This window comes from Schistocerca serialis, chromosome 3 (genome assembly GCF_023864345.2).
Source record: "Schistocerca serialis cubense isolate TAMUIC-IGC-003099 chromosome 3, iqSchSeri2.2, whole genome shotgun sequence".
NCBI classification, from domain to species: domain Eukaryota; kingdom Metazoa; phylum Arthropoda; class Insecta; order Orthoptera; family Acrididae; genus Schistocerca; species Schistocerca serialis.
In genome coordinates this window covers 451,172,290-451,195,351 of record NC_064640.1, presented here as the reverse complement: position 1 = coordinate 451,195,351, position 23,062 = coordinate 451,172,290, and the positions used below count along the sequence as shown (strand labels likewise).

At 37.3% G+C, this 23,062-nt stretch overlaps 1 protein-coding gene across 1 annotated transcript in view; it reads right to left on the bottom strand.

Annotated features, from left to right (window-relative positions):
- Window positions 1-23,062, bottom strand: part of LOC126470350 (glycine dehydrogenase (decarboxylating), mitochondrial) — a 288,221-nt gene that overhangs the window by 152,317 nt on the left and 112,842 nt on the right. The window contains exons 4-5 of the mRNA XM_050098138.1: window positions 8,814-8,949; window positions 8,541-8,705 (exon numbers count right to left, since the gene is read on the bottom strand). Of these exons, the coding sequence (XP_049954095.1) occupies window positions 8,541-8,705; window positions 8,814-8,949 (301 nt within the window). The remainder of the gene's footprint in view (window positions 1-8,540; window positions 8,706-8,813; window positions 8,950-23,062) is intronic.

Genomic DNA, 23,062 nt, shown 5'->3' with positions numbered 1-23,062 from the left:
ACATATTATTTTTAATTACTGTTATCATTTCATTCATATGAGTATTCATACATATGTTTCCTATATCAAGCCAGGCAAACCCCACATTAGCAGGAGCACAAATATGTCTAATCATAATTATAATGTCTAGTCATATTGAATAAGCCTTGTGCCAGTCTCACGACAGTTAAAAACTGATTTCATTCTTGCTTTTAATGCAGTTTTTGTCTTCAGTACAATTAAAAACCAATTTTCTCACACCTGATGTGGGAAACCTTGTGGTGGTGGATGGTCTTACCTAACTAGCAACAGTGCCATGGCAGTTAAATGACTAGCTTGTGTGACTATGCTCATTGTACAGTACAATTGATTTAATATGCAACTGTCACCATAGTTGTCATGTAGCGATTCGTATGTCATCTGCAGCCGAATCAATTTATGATGCTTACTGCATCACCTAGGGGGAAAATTTTCGTAATCTTTTTTGTTTCTGTAACATTTCCCCCCATCTGTGATGATATTCCATTCAAATTTGATGTAATTCTGAGGAGAGATTTCTGCTAAAAATGGAATTTTAATTATAATCACCCTTTGTATCAAAGGCTGGAAAATGAACAACTGTGTTTTTGTTCTGCTAATATTTGTTCATTTCAAACAAAAACGCAGTAAGGTGCATTGACAATTCTCTTGTGGTACATGTTCGAGGAGATGAATGTTATAATTGGGATAGTGATCCGGTAGTGTGTGGCTAGTTGATTGGATCATGTGAAGCTTAATGGTAGGGATGTGTTCAGATGTAACTGATTTTTGCTATATGTTCTATTTTGACTTTGTATTTATGACCTTGCTTCAGCACATACTCAATAAAAATGGAGTCTGGGCCATGTAATCTGCAGCTACTCTGATGCTCAGTCAGTCTAGCTGCATAATGACCTGCCTGTTTGACCAACATAAAATTTGTAGCAGTCAATGCAAGTCATTTTATAAACTTCAATATTACTTAATAAATCTGATTTACTCTTGCTGTTGAATAAGATACGAGCTGTGGTGCCTCTTACATAAAATGAAGCTTTGTAATTACAAGATTTGAGAGTTTTACTTTGGTTATCAGGTATCCTTTATTTCCATTCTGGAAATGCACCCAAAAATAATGCAGAGTAGCCAACACTCATCAATGAAAGACCAAAATCTGTTGAACACCTTTCAGCATATCTACTCTCTCCTGGTGGATTGCCTCAGTGTGCCGGTACTACCTGGTGAAGTCAGTAGTAGTGACATACATCAAAATAAGTGCTTGATAGATCGTTCATAAGGTGAGAAATTTGGCTTCTGTCATGTTCAGGTTCTTTGTGTGTAACAGTTCTTCAGTTGGTGTTTGGCTATACAGACCTGCTGCTAGTTGTCACCAAATGTACTTTTAATTTACACCTGTAATTTGTCTCAGCTCCTGAGTTTTTCCTTGTTGTCCTCAAACCACTGCTGGCTGCACTATCCAAGTGAAAGCAGACCTTGGCAAGAAAAATTTAATCTCACCAATTGTATTTGGTAATACAGTCAAATCCATTTAGCCATCTAGTCAGTCTAGCCATAATTTCCAAGAACACTGCTTCATTTGTGGCGTGCATGTTACTTATCTAATCTTTCATATTCATTGGTACCTTAACAATGCATACAGTAAGAGGACTGTACTGTTTGTATTAAAGTTCCTGCCCACAAAATGGACAGCTTTTGTAGCATCAATGGCGCTACAGTGATATATGTCCCAGGTACCCACTGTCTCCTTCAAACTATGTCATGTTGAATTCAGAGTCAAGTACCAATCATGAGACCAGTGTCATACAAAAGATCAACACTTCACATTGATGGTACATTTATCAAACACACACCATGCACAAAATACAAACAATGCTGAACTGCTAGCCTTGGCAGAGTGTGCTTTTATTTACATGAACATAATATGGTTTGGTAACTACAGTATTCCATAAAGAAGCATGCCCCAAATCTTCCAAGAGTTACAAATCTTAAACAGTACATAACTGCATGAAGTGGGAACCAAAGTGGTGCCCCCAATATGCCATCCAGCAACCATAACAACTACATGATGGTAGATGGTGTGAAGCAGCTGTCAATTTAAAAAAAATAATTAGTGAGTAGAAATATGCTGAATAAAATATTGTAGTTACCAGTCATAATGCAAATGTAGCTGAACCAAGCCATTTCATTAATTACAAGGTTTCCATTTTTCAGTTAATGTTATGATCTATCTGCACTCACAAAAACTTAACACTTTCTACCACTTGTTGTTCAGTTAAAATATTAAATGGTCTGTACTGTGTCTTACCAAAATTTCATGGTAATCCATTTGTCTTGAACTATCTGTAGACATTTCCAGATAATTTGTCAGCTTCCTTTTCAGTGACTGAACTGGAGCTACTTTTTATTCATATCCTTTTATCATTTGCAAAAATAACAAAATTTTTTATTTTTTACATTGTTGTTGAAAAATCATTTCTGTACATTAGAAACAACAGAGGATTCAGAATAGAACCCTGTGGTGTATCATGTCAGATTTCTTCAAATTCTGAGAGCCTATTGGTTGACATGGAATTGATACACTATGTTGTCATGCAGAGTGGAGAGAAACCATGAACCCAGTGTATCCACTATTCCATGATATTTTATCTTTTGCATGAGACTATTGTGGGTCACAAATTTTTTGAGATTTATTTTCTCTAGATATTCTGTGAACAGTTTTGTAAGATCCTTTTACATTAAATTATTACGTTTCCTACATGTTTAATAATTTCTATTGGAACACCGGCCTCTCATAGCACATTTGCTAAGTTCATACAGAAAATCTATTTTATATGTCTCATCAGGAATTACTTCTGGAATATCATTTCTTTGTTGTGAGTTACTTGTGTTTGTTTCATCCCTTGACTATAAAAACATTTTTAAAATCTTTGATTGCTTGTACAACTTTCTGTTGTTATTTACTATAAAGGCAGTAGTATTTTTAGCTCAATTTAGCCTTTTGCAAAGTCTGTTTTGTATTTGTTTTCTTCTGGAAGAATATATTATGGATGAAAATGTCCCTGGTGAATTCTCCTAATGTGTAGCTTTTGTTATGTCTGCTATCACTCTCTACATTTTCCACCAAGAACTATTCTTTCATCTTTGGCTTACTTTTGCATTAAAACCTGTCATGTTTGTCTTCTAGTTAGATTTGTCCCCTTAATGATGGCATCAGTCCACTACTCCAAATATCCATTCACCAAGGTTAGAATGCAGATGTCCTAGGAACCCTTTAGTGGCAAAAGGGATGCTGAAAATATTACCCATTCTGCACAAGCTTAACAGGGGTGAAAGAGTCTGACTATGCTTGTGAACTGGCGAATAGTGTTGAACTCAACAGAGCTCTGTGCACAGTCAAGAGCATACACAATGAGAGTCATGGGAGGGCAGCTTCTCCCTTCAAGCACACACACATACCTACAAAAAGAACTCTGCAAACCAAACTTACATTCTACCATGAGACAGACAGATTTATCAATTTAGTATCAGACTGAAGGAAGCCAGAACAGACAATGAATATTGACTAATAGTATGTGTACAGTCAGCAAGATGGAGCATATGCTATGATGTCATTATGCACAGTAGCCAAGTGTTGGTGTTGAGTTTTGTACAGAATTTGTATAATTTAAAATGCCTTAATCCAAATTATCATCAATGTTGTATTTTTGAAAACCTCATTATTCAGTGTAGAGTTTACAAGCTACTGACAACAGTTTTAGTAGTACTTCAGACAAAAACATCTTCTTTAAAGTAATATTCAAAATTTATGATTCACAAAAACCACATGTACTGCACATTTGACCCCACTAATTATTATTTGTTCTATAATTCATGTACCTTATTTGAAAAGCCTCCGGACATTTTATCTTTTCTGAAAACTGTATTTCTGAAGTTTACTTATTCAAAATTTTTGTTTTCAAGTTTAGATCTTGAAATACGATCCTTCTGAAAGTACAGTATTATTATCAAATAGCACTAATTTTTCTGTTTCTAAATATGTACGATTTTACATGTTATGGTTTTGTGTTAGTTAAACAGTTTTTCAATTAAAAAGTTAAATTTCCAGAAATCTCAGTGTGGGTTTTTCTAAATCCCTGGGATAAAAGATACACCCAAAATTCTTCTACATAAAATAGAATCTATAATTTTTGCGATTTGAAGTACGTGTCCATTATAATTATCTGGGCTGTTATGCCATGGTCGGTTGATGAATTCTGAGTCAATTCCCAACGTTTCGTCCCTGTCTGCGGAGGACATCTTAAAGGGGGTCTGTAGCTTGATGGACGGTCCAACACACACAATGGCTCACTACTGACTGAAGTACAAAGAGTTGGTAGCGAGCCAGTGGGTGTGTTGGACCTTCCATCAAGCTACAGACCCCCTTGAAGATGTCCTCTGCAGACAGGGACGAAACGTTGGGAATTGACACAGAATTCATCAACTGACCATGGCATAACAGCCCAGATAATTATAATGGACATGAAATTTCCGGCTGTGAAAGTCTACATTTTAGATTTTAAGTACACAATGTTATTGTCCTAGAAAATAACTTCATACTCTAATGTACATATGTATTAATTATCAGTCCTGTCTTTTATGCATATATTGATAATTTAATAACTTAGTATTTTAAGTTTTTGTGATTTAGAAAAACGCTGCACACAAAGTCAGTCAGACTTGGATGGACATTCATTTTAATTATGTTTATACAGGCAGTCTTAGATATGCTTTCATTATGTACAGACCTTATGTTACCCGGTCCATGTCTAGCATTTCAAGAGTAAAGTCAATATATAAAAGTTCCATGTCAGTGGTCTGTAAAAAGCCAGAATTGAGTGTATTTACACATATACAGTCACAGTCTATCTACAGTCACACAAAATCACTTGGAAAAACTTCAAACAAACATATATTGAATTCAAATGACATATAATTTCCACTTGTTTGTGCAATTTAGGCTCCTCATAGTTTCTATATGTTTGCTTATCTGCCATCTTACAAATGTGAGGTTTTCCATGTAAAAGCTGATCACCACTAAAAAAGACAGTGATTACAAATATGCATAAATGTGAAATCTATTTTGATGATGTTAAGCAAAGTCATTTAATGTTCATTCAAAACGCCTAGCAATCACCAACTGAATTCAGAAATAAGGGTATGACATCCAAGAAATCAATTATAGCTGAACAATAAATTTACTTTTTGTCTGACTCCATTTGGAATACTTTGAGTGAGTTGTGTGTACTACTAAAAGTTCATGAAGTATGAGACTGCTGTGAACTGGCCCAGTCATTTGAAAATCTTTTTATTGCATGTTGCTGATGTTATGAGTATATATGTGCAAACCTTGAAACACAGAGTTAGAGTGGGCCATAGCGTTGACAAGGAAGCTGTGTCATTTACAAATACATAAGTTACAAGAAGGAACATTAATAAAAACCAATAATTCTGAGACATGTGTCATTCATTGGACAACACACTATTTCCACAATATGAATGCTGAATACCCAATACTGAGAAAATACCTCCAATTTTGGAAAAAAAGAAAAGAAACTTCTTGGGCAGGCAGCTGAGTTCCACAAAAGATCAACAATCACTTAAGATACACACAGAGAAAAAATCAAATATTTGAAATTATAACAGGAAAGAAAGGGAATTACAAAGATTGGCTGCAATATTTCTGAGACACTGAAAAGTAAATAATAGTAGGAGACCTATTACACTGCCTGAAAAAGGTGTTAAGCATTAGAAGGGGAAGAGAAAACAAAATTAAACTTTGCACATTGAGAGGGTATGTGATTTTACTTGAGCTATTAAAAAATAACTTTTCAGCAATAGGCAACTTACCATTATGATGTTGAACCCGCTTTGACCTGGATGCATGTACCCATTTGGTTGGGAAAGGTATTGTAATGCCATTCATTTGATTTCTTAAGCAATCTGGCCCACAACTCTTAACTGTTCCTTGATATCCTTGATACTGGCACTTAGAAAGAATTGACATTTCAGCTGGTCCTGCAAATGTTCTATTGAGGAAAGATTTTCGGGATCTTGCTGGCCATGGCAGTACTTCATCATCCCTCAGACAATCCTTACACACATGAGCATTGTCCAGTTGAAAAATGGCACCATGACAGTGTCACATGATAGGATCTAGAATGTCTGTGACATATTGTTGTGCTGTCAGAGTTCTGTCAATCACTACTAGCTGTGACCTGAAGTCATACACACTGGCTCCCAACATTGAGATGCCAGAAATAACACTGCTGTGCCCCTTCAAAACATTGGAATAATGGGACTCCTCTCCAGATCACCACCACACTCACCAACAAAGGTCATCTGAAGTAATGCAGAAATGTAATTAATTGCTGGACACAATGTGAAATCATTCATTAGAAGTCCAAGCTTCCCGGTCACAGCACCACTCCAAACACAGCCATTTGTGTTGTGGTGTTAACAGTGAACTACACATGGGATGGTAATTCCCAGTCCAGCTGCTGCTAGTATCTGACCAATTGTGCAGGATGAGACAGAATGTTGCATGGAGTCTATTACTTGGTCTTGGATGCCAGGTACAGATGTCCTTGGTGCACCATAGTGTTCAATTTTTGTGGGGATGAGATGTGGTGAACCAGTACCTTGACAACAGCTATATGTGCTCTCATTTCCCCATGCAGTCCAGCATGAAACCACTGTCACATCTAAATGCCCCACAAATCTGGGGTTGCACGGTTTGTCCAGCTGGCTAAATAGACACCCACAAGCGGACCCCTTTCAAACTGTATGGTTACTGATAACACTGTCCCATACAAGTATGTGGCATCACTGTGTCTTTTAATGATCACCCTACATCTGACAATCTTCATGCCCCTTATGTACACTACTAGGCCTAGTAACAACACTAGACATGAACAATGCTACTACACTCAGGTGGTTGTTTTATGTCACAGATAATTGCAACTCTGGTCCTTTACATACCTACTATAATGTGTATGTGTACAAAATTACATTGACAGCCAAGAGTGGAAATGTGCTTGCACTGGCTTCTAAGGAAAGAAGCAACTATTGTGAATGCTGTGGTGAAAGTGGGTTTGTGCCAAATGCATTATTAATATTTAAATCTATGATGAAATATTGTGATCATACTGATCATAACATTAATTAATCCACCATCTGCCTACGCTCTTTGTATTGTTGAAATAATTAACAGGTTGTCATGAAAACATAGTTTGTTTTATGAAGCCATGTAAAAATTACAGCTATACACTCTAATTAAAAACAAACAAGTAAGGATTCAAAACATTCAAAATTGATAGTATCTGTACTGTGTATCAGCACACAGTTCTTAGATCACCTTCATACTGTATTTAAAATGCAATCAATCTAATTTATGCCACACTGAAATAGTATTTCAGAAACACAAATATTACATTCAAGCTGGATAGTTGATTTGCAACACAAAAGAACAGTTTCCTGTTATAAAGTCCAGTAGACCTCTCATTACACACATTTTTGAGCAGACAAGGATGATTAACTATTGACATAATGATAATAATTCATTGTCAGTACACAGGCCAACTGTACCACGGCAGTGAGAGTAATAATGTAAGAAGGAGTGATAACTGAAGCGGTCTTAAGACACAAAGAATGGCTATCAGCCATAGTGTCACTAACATAAGTGGATTCAGTCTTATGTTACAGGTGTGTGCCATTTAAGGACCTATCATAGTTAAGGTGGGTAGTAGTAGGGGTGTTCATCCTACCTCTTGCAGTACCATTGTGCATAGTTACTTTCTTCCCCTTCGCAGCTCGCGTGACATCTCTTCAACTATAACCAGAGCCATTTTTTGTGGACTCTCAAAATTATTTCATCATTCATCATCCATCACAAAACTAGTGTGGGTTTGCCTACTACCCTCTACTCACATCCCAGTTGTGTAAGATGGTATTCTTGACCGAAGCCGCAACTATTCAGTCGAGTAGCTCCTCAATTGTCATCACAAGGCTGAGTGCACCCCGAAAAATGGCAACAGTGCACGGCGGCCTGGATGGTCACCCATCCAAGTGCCGACCACACCTGACAGCGCTTAACTTCGGTGATCTCACGGGAACTGGTCTATCCACCGTGACAAGGCCATTGCCTATATGTTTATTATATAGGACTGTAAATACCGACTAACCATATTGTCAGCAGTAAGTAATGGAGAGCAACAAACCTGTATTTGTATACCACAAAATTATCCATCAAGATGGTTATGATGCTAACAGTGTGAATATCTGGATTAGAAACTGGGATTTACTGATTGATCCCCTTAATACTCATAAAGATTTAACTGAGGCTGTGTCTTCAGTCCTTAGTAATATAGTTTTGCAACTATTAAATATCAATAATGCATGCTCAGCTTCATGAACACCAATATTTTTCTCTCATAAGCCAACACAGAAATTTTTTTCTAAATTTTCTAAAAACTGCCATTCCCTGTTACCTGTAGCATAGACTCATAGCCTCAGCAGCTGCTGTACCTTCGTCTAATAGGGAAGCATTAGCTACTTCCATGCCTGTGAGGTCACATACCATTGTTTGGTAATTCAGCAGCCCTTCCAGTCTCCCCTGAGCTACTTCTGGCTGATAAGGTGTGTACTGTGTGGTCCTATGAAAAAGAGAGAACAACTGGCAATCAGACTGATATGTTGGAATCCATTTATCTTTCTAATAAACTAAAGTATTTTAAATAGTATGTGTGTTCTCAAATACATACCAGCCAGGATTTTCAAATATATTTCTCATAATTGTGTGAGGAACACAACAATTATTGTAACCCATGCCTATATAACTACGCCACACTTTGTTCTTGTTTGCTATCTCCTGGATACGTTTTATTAGCTCATATTCACCTGAAATGTAAGTAAATATTTGGCAGTGATGGTTTTATAGTGATATCACTGAAATTAATATACTTGCATTTATATAAAAGTATTAAACATCAAAGCATTATTTTCAATACTGATACATATTCTGCTAAAGTGTGCAACACCAAAATTTAATTTACAGCATGGCTACTTGATTTTATCCAACAGATACTGAAAAGGGGAAACATTCATTTCCTAACTCTGTTAAGATGCCATCTTTTTCTACTGGTTTAACTTGAATAGATTTACAAAATTCGGCATTTCTCATTGCATTAAGCTTACAAACAGGATTGTGATGTATATACTTTACATAATGAAGTAACCCCTGTCGCCAACAATTTGTAGTTCAGACTTGTGGATCTATGTACCACAATTTATGATAATGCGGAAAAAAAAATGTTGCTATCAATTTGATTTATACAGATCATTTTTACAGAAAATGGTTAACTCTGAAAATGAAATTAATAATGGCAGACAAAGGAGTAGTAACTTTGTTTGAAAATGGAGAGTAGTTAAATTGCTAAGAGAAACTTTAAAACTGACCCTTAGGTCTTGTGCAAGTATAACTTCAAAATGTTGTAAGGAAGTAATAAAATGGAAGATATATATGGTAAAAAATATTTTGATAGGTCTGCACAGTGTGGCAATAGTGTGTGTGAGAGTGAGTGAGAGAGAGGGAGAGTGAGTGAGAGAGAGAGGGAGAGCGAGAGAGAGAGAGAGAGAGAGAGAGAGAGAGAGAGAGAGAGAGAGAGAGAGCACAAAAATTGGCAAAGGCAAATAGATTTATTGTCTGGTGTGACAGAACTCAACATTACATGTTTTTCATTATCACATCAGTAATTTACTTCTTATTACCCAGTACTGTCATGGCTATGAATACAACAAAATCATTCCCTCTAAGAGCTATAATTATCTGAAATCACGCCTGAAAATGAAAATCAACTTGTCCAGCACTTTCTCCTCAACAAACAGATTAACTTTGTTATTCTTTCAACATCCTCAACATCTATGCTAAGCTTCTCATCTTACAACTTCCTTCATTGATCCCATCACTGTGAGGGTTACTTTGTCAGAAGAGAGATAATCTGAGGTGACACAGTAAACTGTCAGGAGGTTGTGATGCAAACAGGCTCTAAACCAGGGGTTTTCAGACTGTGCATCACAGTTCCCAGAGGCATCGCAGCCTTACAATGGGAGTGTAGTAGTGGTTTTACAAAAATAATAATTTGGTTAATTTGCTTTCTAAGCAAAGGAACAATGTGTGCACTGGTATTGATTTCTTTCGGGCTGGCAAGAAAGTAGTGATACAGTGACAGTGTGCTAGATTGCAGTCAAATCTAACTACACAACTCATTTCTTTTTATTAAGTAACAATCAGTTTAAAGGTTAGTTTTGTTGAATGCAGATAATTTAATTTGTTTATTGTCTTTTGTGATGATTTTTGTCTCTATGTCAGCATGGATAAATTTTTAAATGTAAGTACAAAATCTATTGTGCAGCTCTAAAGACATGAACAGATGAAAATTCAGGAGGTATGAGAACAATTACTCAGCTTTTGGTTTTACATGTACTACAGTTGGACATGTTGAATGACCCAGTGTATCATTTGTTTCACAGTCCTAGCTACTGAAAGCATGTTTTGTAATAAAATGAAATGACATTTGGAGTCAAATCACAATACTTTGGCAAACAAACTATGAGAATACCTTTCCCACAATTTGAAAGACATGGAGAAAAAAGAAAAAAAAACTTTCACCACAAAGTTATGATTCCTGCAAAGGCTCATCTTTCACTTCACAAAGATGCCTACTGTGTAGCAAATAGCAAGAAACCTCAAAATATAGTGGAAGATATTTTATTTCATATAATACATGAGTCAGCTGCTAAGCAACTAGCAAATATGCCTTTGTAAGGCAACATTATTAGTCATTGAATACTTTATGTGGCCAAAACCACTAATAGTTGACAATTAATGGTTGGAAAAACTCCAAGGTAACGGTGATTTCGCTACTCATCCAATGAAGCCATAGACAAACAATGATATGCACAGGAAAATTACTCTTGGAACAAAAGCAACAGACTTCTTTGAAATACTACACTCTTTATTGAAGAAAAGAATATTAATTGGGAAAATTGTGTAGGCATTTATACAGATGAAGACCACAGTGTGGCTGTCTTTGACATTTATGCCAGATTGCAAGCTCTTTGTACACACTTCCATTCACCAAGAAACACTTGCATTATAAAGCATGAGTCCTGTTTTTCATGAGCTTCTTCAATCAGTGATCAAAGTTGTACACTTCATTAAATGTCTGTCACTTAAGCTAAGGTGTTTTCAGCAAATGTACATTACTATGGCAGTTGAGTACATGTCCCTAATTGATTACAGTAGCTCTTGCTAGCTTTCGCATCGGGATCTTTGAAAATGATTTATGAAGTTAGGACTGAACTTTACTTTTACCTTGTTCAACAGAAACATTTCCGTGAAGTTCATAGACAGTGACTACATTCTGATGCAGGTGGTTCTTTGTGAAAGCTTTTAAAACTCAGTTTATGGAAGGTATCCCTTCAAGGTAATGAGATCAACATTCTGTAACTGTCACACAAGATTTCAGCTTTCAGGTAGATTGTGGAAGAAAAAGTTGGATGATAAAGATATACATTACATTTTCCCTGCTCTTCACATGGTTGTAGAAGACAATAACTTTCAGCTGAGTGAAGAATTGAAATCTGTGTTTATTGACCATTTAAATTAAATCACTGATTACTTTCTGAAGGACATTTTAGAACAAGTTAATCAACACAGTGAATTAAAGCTCCATTCAGTACAGAACTTACATCAATGCTTACCACTGAGGAACAAGAGTCCTATTGATGTATAATACATGTGAATTGGCAATGCAGCGAATCAACATAAACACCAGAGTTAGTGGCTCATCAGGAAAACTAAGGGGGACTATTGAGGTCTAAGAAAGTGCCGAGTGGCAGCACTAGGAGCAGAGCAGAAGTACATAGAAATGTGAAAAATAGAAAGGGAAATGGTTAAAACAAATATTGGAAGAGATAGTCTTAAAATCAATCAACAGGAATGTTAAGGAGCACAAAGCTGTAGTGGTAGGATCAGATAAGGGTAAGGTTTGCTTGCAGTAACATCATCGCCCCAGAAAATCAAAGTAAGCTAAATGTACTTTATCCAAGACTCCAGCCATCTGCACCAAAATCAAGACACACAAACCAGAATTTCTGGTTCACCTCATTCTTAATTGTATTGGTAACCTGGCAGAACCTGCTGCCAAATTTGTTCCTAACATCTTAAGACAATATTTTGTTTATCATGTCATTTACTCAATTTCAAGTAGCAAGGTGCTCATTGATAAGCTTCAGAATAAAGCAGTTCCCACAGTCTGCTGCTTAGTCTCTCTCAATGTGAAAAACTTGTACACAAACATACCTATCAATTAAACTATCAACATTATTGTTGATAATCTAAGAAAAGAGAGTGCACTCATTACTGATGAAATCGATGAGCTCGTATTCCTCCTTAGAATCATGATGTCATAAAACTATTTTTCTTTTCATACATATATGTATAAACAAAAAGGCACTAGCAAAGGGGAACTGCTTAGCTGGCTGTTGAGCACACATTTTTCAACAACTCATTAGAGAACAAATACTTCAAACAGCAATTACTCAGTGATTGGTTGTGTGATTGATTGAGTACTTAGCATCCATTTAGACCCTAATTTAGTACAACATGAATTAACTAATCTGAAGGATACCACCAAAGCTAATGGCTATAATGTCAACCTAGTAGACTAGGTAGTTTGTCAAAAATAAGCAAATTTGAATAACACAATCAGTTCTCATAGTACTCCTTCAGACTTCAGCTATGTCACTTTACCTTTTTCGGTGACACATTCTATAGACTAGACAACCTCCTCAAATTGCATCATGTTAGTCTCTTTCTACATCCGTGATAGGATTCAGTACATGTTCGTCCACAATGAACAGCGAACTAAAGATTTCTTCTCCAACTCCAGTATGCATAAGCTTACCTGTGCCCATTGTTCCCTAACACGCAGACTGGTAGTTCTGTCAAAATAAGATTTCAAGAGCTCCATCTTACCAAAATGGATGCAAAAAAAAAAAATCCTCAACTGTAGAATATCTTAGTACTAGTGGCCATTGTGAACCTACTCTTGACACCCTCCAGGTTTTACACTCTGACCCTAAAGATAAAGAACTATTCTGGAATAATTTGAGATAACTAAATTCCTTGAACATTCTAAAAGTTGTATATCTCAATGACCAACTGGTGATAAGAAATCAAGTTTTTTGTGACTACAATATCAGCTTTATCAACATTTGAATAACTTCACATTTCTTCGGTACACTTAATCCTGTGTTCAGTGTGGTTTATGACACATTCTTGTTTTTGCCCCTATTTACCTTTCTCTACAGATTCATTATTTCACAACCCTGCCTCATTCCTTATATCCAATTCTTTATTTCTTATTCCACTCCCCCCATCCTTCCACTCTTCTTTCCTTTCGGCTATCAGGTGTTTACTTTGTTATTCAATAGTTTCCTTATGCTGTCATTAGCTCTAGCTTCAGAGCATTTAATTTTGTTTACTTTATAATAACAGCATTATATATTCATATATTCCACTTTACTTTGTTCCCCTTCTTTTTAATTATTATATAGTTTAGCTTTACCTTTATCATTATCACTGTTTATGTAAGATTCAACCTGTGTATTCCTTATTATTTTATTTGTATTTATTTTAAGCATTTCCCCTTCTATTTTATGTATTTATATGCCTTTGTACTTCTTCTCTGCTCTCATCACCACCACTTGGCACTTTCTTATGGACTTCATGAGCCCCTCTTAGCTTACCTAGTGATCCACTCTGGTGGATATGTGGAGTCACTGCATCGTCTGTTCACACATAATATTAAATGTTTGTGATCGCCTTCCTATATTTGCACCACTTTCCACTTCCACTTGTTGAGTGTTTACTATTATTATTCCTTAACTCTCACAAATTTATATCAATTCTGAGCTCAGTAAAATTTTTAACATTTTAATATAACTTTACTCATCTTGCCATTCTCAACCAGCCTCCTGGTCAAAACATGATGGTCACGTATTTTGTTTTAACCTTATGTTATTGAGGATTTTCATTATCTTACTAATGCTGCTTTCACTGTTTTAAGAAAAATACAATAATTTTCATACCTCACTATTAACTCAATCTTGGCAATTGTTGGTGCCAGATAGATTCATGTAATTCCATGTACCTAATAAAAACTATTTAGTTATTACATGCAGATAAGCTGAAGGTGTGTCAGTTGACTTATATTTATACATATATTTCACTTGTATCTCTGCAAATTTCTCCCTGCAGTTTTGTTTTCATGTAGCTCAGTTGTTATGATGTAAGTTCTCATGCGTTATGTGCTGTACAATAATATAATTTTGTAGGTACATTCAGTGGAATATGTGGATACTGTCTGTTCATGATGCTGGATGTCAAAGTATAGGTATTTGTGCTTTGTGGGCTACACTACTTTTTCACCTCCATCCCCACCTTGTTGATAGGTATGTGCTTTTTTTTTATTTTATTAAGCATCCATTCACCAATTCTTTGATGTAGGATATAGCTTACTTTTGATTCAACAACATAAATAATTTTAAGCATATAATACAATACAGTAAATTGTTGAAATAAAATACAATAAAATAATAGTTCAATCTAATATATAGTTCAATAGATAAAAAAGCAATTTTTCATACATAATAAGATAGAGGAAATAATTTAAATTTATGTCAATGGATATTCATTTACAGTGTAATGGCATCTCACCTGCAAATGTTTTTAGAGCCCTTTCAATTTTTGTATTTCCTTTATTGTCTTTATGTTGTGGGGAAGTTTATTGTAGAGTTTTTATCAGTTTTTGATGGTCCATTTTGTCTGAGAGTTGTGCTTGCATGCTCACTGTGAAGGTCCAGTTTTTGCCTGGTGTCATATGCATGGACTGCTTGATTTGTACATACTAAGTTGTTTTTAGCCACTGAAATTTTCTGTATGTAACCACCTACCTCAAGCATGTATAGGCATGGCAGTGGTAGTATCTGGAGTGCTATAAAATGAGTTTGCAAAAGTTTCTGCATGTAGTATTTTCAGTTGTGCTAATAATCCTCTTCTGTGCTATGAACCAGCTTCTGCTAATTGGAGAAATTCCACCAAAAACTATCCCATATCACAGCAGTTCTTCTGCTTGGGCATAAATACACATTTTTTAAACATTTCTTTTGTTGTATACCTAACATTTATTTTTGTGCTGTAGCATAACGTGCTCAGCTTCTTGCTTATATAATTGATGTGTGTGTTCCACTTCATGTTGTCCTGAACCCATATTCCTAGAAATTTTGCTGAGTTTACAGTTTATGATTGTTTATTAAATAGATTTATGGTGGGGATTAGTGAATGTTTGTTTTGTGTGTTATGATGGTGCATTGCAACAGTTTTCTCTGTGTTAACAATAAGAATGTTAGTGGTGAACCATTCTGCAATGTGTGTGGTACAATTTTGTATTTCATATTGTTGCTCTGTAGCAGTTTTGCCTTTCATCAATACATTTGTGTCATCCACAAATGTTATATATTTTAGGAGTTGCTGGATGACTAGGTCATTGACAAATATCAACAACACTGCGCCCAAAATAGAACCCTGGGGCAGGCTGTACTTAATTTATTTTCTTTTAGATTGGTAGCTGTACATAGTGTTTTCTTCCTGATGCATGATTTCTACTATCTGTTCTCCGCTTTTCAGGTATGCTTCACCCATTTGTGTGCCAAGCCTGTATATTGCAATTTTTCAAGAAGTAAATTGTGGTCCATTACACCAGAAGCCTTTGCGAGGTCCTGAAATATTGCTAATATGTGCTCATTCTGATGATACATGTTCCTTCTGGTCTATTGCAGACAAGGCTTCATTAACAAAATCAAAAGTGGCAGTTTCTGTTGGCATGAATTTTCTGGGTTCTTACGCCAACAGTGATAATTTCTGGGCAGTAAGTGATATGTGTACCAAGTTTGGTTGAAATACGTTTTCTGTATACATATTTCAGTTCAGTCAATTTAGTAGTTGTAAGATGACAGTAGTTAGTTTGTATAACACAGTTTTTTAATAAACTATGCCGATATGTACTGTAGAAATCCCTAGAAAACTATGTAAAACCACATTGCCGATTATTCAAAATGTAAACATTTCAAACATTCACAACATTTAACATGATTTTCAAGATGTATGGAATTGGAATTTGTAAATAAAGGCCATTGCTCTACCTAAGTATTTTATCTGTAATTTTCATATTTCAAAAGTGGTTGTGAAATTTTAGATATGATCATACTTTCATATAGGAAAAAATTAATATCCAACAACATTAACTACTTAAGGTATTTTGTTTGTGCTGACCTTGTTAACACACTTAAAACTCCATGAATATTTAATCTTTATTATATGAAGTCTGTCTAAAAAGTATCCGACCTTTGATTTTCCCATGCAAGACAACAGCGTGGCGCCACTGTACACAGTAAAGTTAGAGAGACCTTGATGTCAGTTGCTGTCTGTCGGTCACTGAGTGAGGTGCTACACAACATATTCATTGGATTATCAATTCTCTCAAGATAACAGAACATGTTGAGCAAAGATACTGCAACAAATTTTGTCAAAAGCTTGTTGGTTCTCAAAGCAAAACAATTTGTAAGATTCAGTAGGTGTTTGGAGAAGATGTGATGGATGTAACACAAATTAAGCGGTGGTTCAACTGATTCAAAAATGGCCGCACGTCAGCGGAGAGTGGACCAGTGTTCCGGCAGGCCCCAAACTGCTCTAAGTGCAGCTGTTGTTGAGGATGTGCAAAATTTGGTGAAGGCAGATTATTGTTTGACTGTGCGGGAGGTTGCCCAAGAGGATGGAGTGAGTAAAGATTCTGCACATGCAATTTTGAATGATGATTTGATGAACATGCACTGAGTGGCTGCGAAATTTGTGCCCAAGTTGTTGTCACTGGAACAAAAAGACCTCTGTTTTGACATTGCACAGGACCCTCTGGACACAGGGAATTACAACCGTTCGCCAACCACCCTACTCTCCAGACATGGCTTCTTGTGACTTATGGTTGTTTCCAAAATTGAAGATGTCACTGAAAGGATCCTGTTTTGCGAGTAGAGAAGAGAAGATATAATGCGGAACATGACGACAGAGCTGAACACCATTCCAAAAGAAGACTTCCAGAGGTGTTTCCAGCAGTGGAAGGATCGGTAGGCGAAGTGTGTGCAAGCACAAGGGGCCTACTTTGAAGGGAATTAGGGTCCCAACCCCATCGGGTATTCAAAATATTTTTTCTGGCCAAACGTCTGATACATTTTAGCCAGGCCTTGTAAATCTGTAAATGTACTGATGGCACTTATGTATACTGTATGTTTGTTGTTTATGTATTTAAGAGCCACTGCCAGGCCAGTTTTAAGCCGGACTGTCCACAATAGTTTTGGTGCACAGTGCATGGCAGATAATTACGAAAATATATAAAAAATGTTATCTACTGGTGTTTCATTCCATAGTTTGTGTAAATCCCTGTGCCTCTTGATTATGACAGCATGCCACCTATGACAGCTATGTATCTAAAAATTCCTACATACTCCTGTAATAACCTGATGTTCTAAAACAACTTTCTTTATTTAATAGTACGAGCCTATGAGAATTCAATGTTTCATCAACAATGAGGTCATAAAAAACCTGGCACAAGCTCAGGAATGGGGAAGGAAACTGGCTGTGTCCTTTCAAAGGAACTATCCTATCCTGTCATGTGCCTGTTAGCGAAATCTGCATGGCCAAAAATGGAACTGAAACTTTGTCCTCCTAAATGCGAGTCTAGTGTGCTAACCACTATACCATCTCACTTGTTATTTAGTTCATAGTCATTAGTGGACATGAAAGTGTATCCTGTCCTCCTGGTATTTTTAAAACCATTGGTGTATATAATTTTGGTACTTGTGGATAACAGAGAGAAAGATGACCTTATGGAAATGAGGTAAATCGAAGTTATAGGACATTGGGATAGATCTAGCTGAACCTTTGGTCAGCATGCATAAGAGGTGGGGGTGTATGAAGTGATCCAGTGGATGGTAAAGTGGGAGCAAAAGATCTCTACTACATACAGTCGAATTCCAATTTGAAGTCCTACTCAAGGTGGAGTGTCGGGGTTGCAACTCCTGAGAAGGGAAAAGAGTACAATTATTGAGGTGGTTAGGGCACTGACTGACATAGTAGGCCATGCCAAAACCATAGGGGTAAGACCCCAGACTCAACTAAAAGCATAATAGAATTGTTAGAAAAGTGCTTGTGGCAAATCTTCCTCACAGTCATGAACATGAGCTAGCAGTCACAATGCTGATAGTGCTGCCGAATCATAAGTGGCACTCCTAGTCCAATTGCAATGAAACTAGCTAGAGCCCTATGGAAGTGCAATAGCGTGGAATCATCTGCACTCAAAGAGGTATGGCTAAGAAATTAATGACCATTCAGTTTCTACATGCAGTTTAATTTGAGCCATCAGATGTGGAACAATTTTAGCATTAACAAGTAGGTCAATGAAGTGGGATTGCACAACTACTTCAAAAGACTGGGCTCCCAGGGAAATGTCCAAGTGGATCATGTTGTGGCAGCAAAAATTTCTAACCTATGTTGTGGTGGTGGATGGTGGAAAGGGGAGGAGGAGAAATGAAAACCATGGCCCTGGGCCTAAGACTTGGCCCTTTTTATGGTGCCTTGAAGTTAATACAAATTCGCAATGTTCGGATACAGCACTATAGTGTCCTGCTTGATTCAGTCACATCATTTAAATATCTGGGTGTAACATTGTAATGAAATATGCAATGGAACAATCATGTAGGGATTGCAGCAGGAAGGTCAAGTGGCCGACTTTGGTTTAGTGGGAAAATTTTGGGAAAGCATTGCTCATTTGTAATCGAGACCACATACAGGATGGAGTTCATGAACTGATATCTGTACCAAATACACGAGTCATTTTCATAGAGGGCAAGAGTAACCATGAGTCCCATGGTGTCCACAAGTCCATTCAGAGCTATAAACACAATTGTGATACTGAAACAGTGACCTGGGATACACCACTCTCCTGCAACTGTGGTGAGCTGAGGTATGTTCAGAATCTAATCCAGTGCAATCAGTAAGAAAATAAGTTATAGATAAATGGCAATTAAGTGCTACAGAAGTCCCAGCTGCATAGTGTGGTCAAGATATAATGGCACCAAGCAGTGCTGCAGAGCCGTAGCTTTACGAAAGTTGGAAACTGCAATGAGATGGTGGCATTGAGGAAAATATCTATCTTTCTCAGCATTCTTTCTTTTGATGTTTAATTAAAAAATGGGCCTTTTCCCACAACCATTTTAAGATTATGAGACTGACCATTGAGAGAGGGTGTTTAATTGTAAAGAATTTGTCAACAGTCTCAGATCATCTTCGCAATTTCATTAGACCACCATGGAACCAGCCTTCAGTAATGAAACAACTTCGAGAATGGGTTAACTACATCAATGGTGTCAGTAACACATCTCGAAGATGAGGCACAAGCGATGTTCGAAACGTAGGTCTGCCGGTACGCCTTCTTGAATGCCCAAAGGGTGAGTCAGTTTTTAGAGATGGAATAGGAAAGAAAGGACTACCGGAAAGAGATCACTGTTACAAAGATCATAGTGGTTGGTTGGTTGAGGGTTAAGAGACTACACAGCAAGGACACCAGTCTCTTCATCAAGAGGTAGTTCATCTCAAGTTAGTGGCATCCAACAGAAATGTGATCGGATAATGAAAGTACGTAGGAGTGGTGAAATTGAGGCACTGAAGGAAATATTGATACCAGAGTACACTTTTACAGAAAAGTAAAAGCACAGGGATTGGTCTTGTATGTAGGTCAGAGTAGATTGAGGGGCCCCCTAGGGCTCATCAGTGACAAAAGAAACCAGTCCCGCATCCAACATCCTACCAATCCTATTAAGGCGAAAGACAGTTATGGAGTAAATAATGCTTTCTACTCAGGAGATTCATAATAGTAAAAGTGCGAAGGCTAAAAACATCAGTTGGCCTATTAATAAAAAAGAAAATTGAGAGAAATAATCACAGCAGTAGCTGTGTGGGGAAAGGCAAGTGTCCTCCAGGGCTCTGCATGTGACATGAGCTGTCCTTCTCCCTCTGATCCATTATAGTATGAATATGCAAAAGTGTGAACAAATTTTTAGTGGATCCTCATTTACTATGTGGTATTGAAATTTTAATTCCTGAATACTGCATTCCAAGTCCACTCCTAAGTGTGCTAAAAACAATAATTAACAAAAGTTTGCACAGGAATATGCCCTTTTGTTGCTCTGTATTTTCTCATATTATGTATTCCTGTGGTTTTTTCCCAGTTTTATGTATTCACAATGTGGGGAATATTTTGGTGTTTAGTAGATCCAGAACTTCTACAAAAGTGTGTGCATGGAAAAACTCAAAAGCCTAATGAAAGTTAAGACTCTCTGAAAAAAAAAAAAAAAAAAATTAAAAAAGAAATGCCCCACCAAGATTTTTGTTTCCACAACTGTTGATGAAGTTGCAGCGTGTGATGTTGTTCAGTTTTTAACTGTGCTAATCTTGGCAGACTGTGGTCTCTACAAAGGCTAGTACTTGATCCAGGAGCTGTAAAAATCTTGCAAAAGATGTTATCAGTGTTCTGTTCCACAGATATTTTTAATAATGGTATATCAAACTTTGTACAAAAATACATTAATTTTGTTCTGGCAGATGCAAGCAAAAGAAGCACCCCCCCCCCCCCCCCCCCAAACACAGGATGTGGCAGAAGATTCCCAAACACCAGCCATCTCACCTACACACTGAAGGTGGTTTAAAATGTTACACTTGAGAATAAAAAACACTTTCATGGAGAAAACAGAACCATTTCAACTGTCCATGCATTGTCCTCAAGGATTAGAGGTAAAGTACCTGGAAGATGACACTTAACATTGAGAGCCAGGGGGAGGGACATTCCTCCGGGATATGAGCTCCTGTCTGCAAGAGTCCAAAATCACAATGTGGGGGTGGCTCAATACATATCATAAAACTGTTGGTTAACCTGGTATGACCGATGTGGAGATGACAAGAGGATGGTGGATTCCTTCTGGGAAATATGGAATGAGTGGTGGCATGCAGCTGTACTCTTCTTCATAGAGCAGAGTTTGTTGTATGGTGCCAGTAATCTACCAAATCTTGCTTTATCTACAAGTGAAGAGAGGTTTTATTTGCACCTTCAAATCCTCACCTGGCATCATCAAAGTGAATGTGGGATGAGGAATCACTTCGCCAGTCAAACGCTCAGCTAGTTAATTCTCTGGGATACCCACATGACTTGTGACCCAGAGATAGACATCTGAGTAGGCAATATGACTGAGATTAAAAAGAAAATCATGAATAGCAGATATTACAGGATGACAAGTAACATTGATCAGTGGCCTGGAGACTGCTCACTGAGCCACCACACATTAAAATGTGGCCGAGGGAGGTTGAATTAACAAAATAAATGGTCTGTTATTGGCTGTCAGCTCTATTGCAAATCAAATGTTATTCCTGACTGGTGGGATATGTAAAAGCTTATACCATCCTATCAATGATTTTAGAGACACCAGTATAAGTGATAGTAGCACCTAGTGCTCCTGAAGAACTGAGAGGAGTGGACACCAACAGGTTATGGGGGTGACAACCTTTTGAACCTTGAAATAGATTGGTCCTAATTCACAGTCTGGCTACCAACGAAGAGAGAGTGTGCTGGAAAACACAGAGAGCACATTCTAAGGTTAGGTGAAGGTCCTGGAAAAGGGCATCAAGGTGCATTCCAGCTGGTAATCCCAACTAAGGGTGGGTGTCAGGGAGTAGATTTACTTTGTATGCAGAAATAATTTGATAAGTTGGATGATTAGGAAATTGTTGGATGGTGACTGCATAAGTGAAGAAGACTTGATACAAGCAGAAATGAATAGGGTAGCTCCACATTTTGATGAGGACTATTCCAGAAAGCACCAGTGGCCAGTCTTACTCTGCAGTGGCGCAGTGCTCAGCACACTGGACTCACATTTGGAAGAAAGATGGCTCAAACCTGTGTCCAGCTATCCTGGTTTAGGTTTTCCGTAGTTTCCCTACATCATTTCAGGCAAATGCTGGGATGGTTCCTTTAAAAGGGCATGGCCAACTTCTTTCCCCAAGCTTCCCTAATCCAATGGGACTGATGACATCGCTATTTGGTCCCTACCTACCTACCTACCTACCTACCTACCTACCTACCTACCTACCCACCCTCCCTCCCCACAGAGATGGACTGGATCCACTAGTTTCAAAGCTGAAGGTGCCACTGAGCCATAAACCTGGCAATCATAGTCTATTCGGGATGAGACCAGGGCCTAATAAATATGGGGCAGAGAAGTGTGATGTGCAGCCCAAGCGGAGTGGGCAAGGATGCAAAATGTGTTAAACTTCTGCATGCAACTAGTCTATAGTTTACAAATATGGAGTAGTCATGTCAGCTTTTTTCAAAGAGCAATCTCAAAAATTGGGACTGCGCAACAATCCAAATGCTGGGTACGCTAGTAGTGTTGTGGGTCAGGATGGTGCAATGACAAAAATGCATGACTCATGTTTTCACAGGAGAGGATTGGGAACCATGGGATAGGGTCCAAGCAGAGATTGTTCAGCACCTTGGAGCTGGTGTTCAGCCAAGGCCACAGAGTGGGAATTAAACGAAACGCAAAAGTTTCTGTTGATCCATTGTGGAATCTAGACAGCAGCCAGTCAAATATTTACCAAGAAAAATTGCCAAATGGCCATATGTTTTCTGAAGTTACTTTATTTACATGACAATCAGTTTCAGCATGCCATCCCCTATACACTCCATATACAGACTATCAGATGCACCAATACTTGCATACTGGATCTATCAATATCAGGATTTTATGAATTTATGTTGGAGTGTTTACTTCAATGATTTGGCAA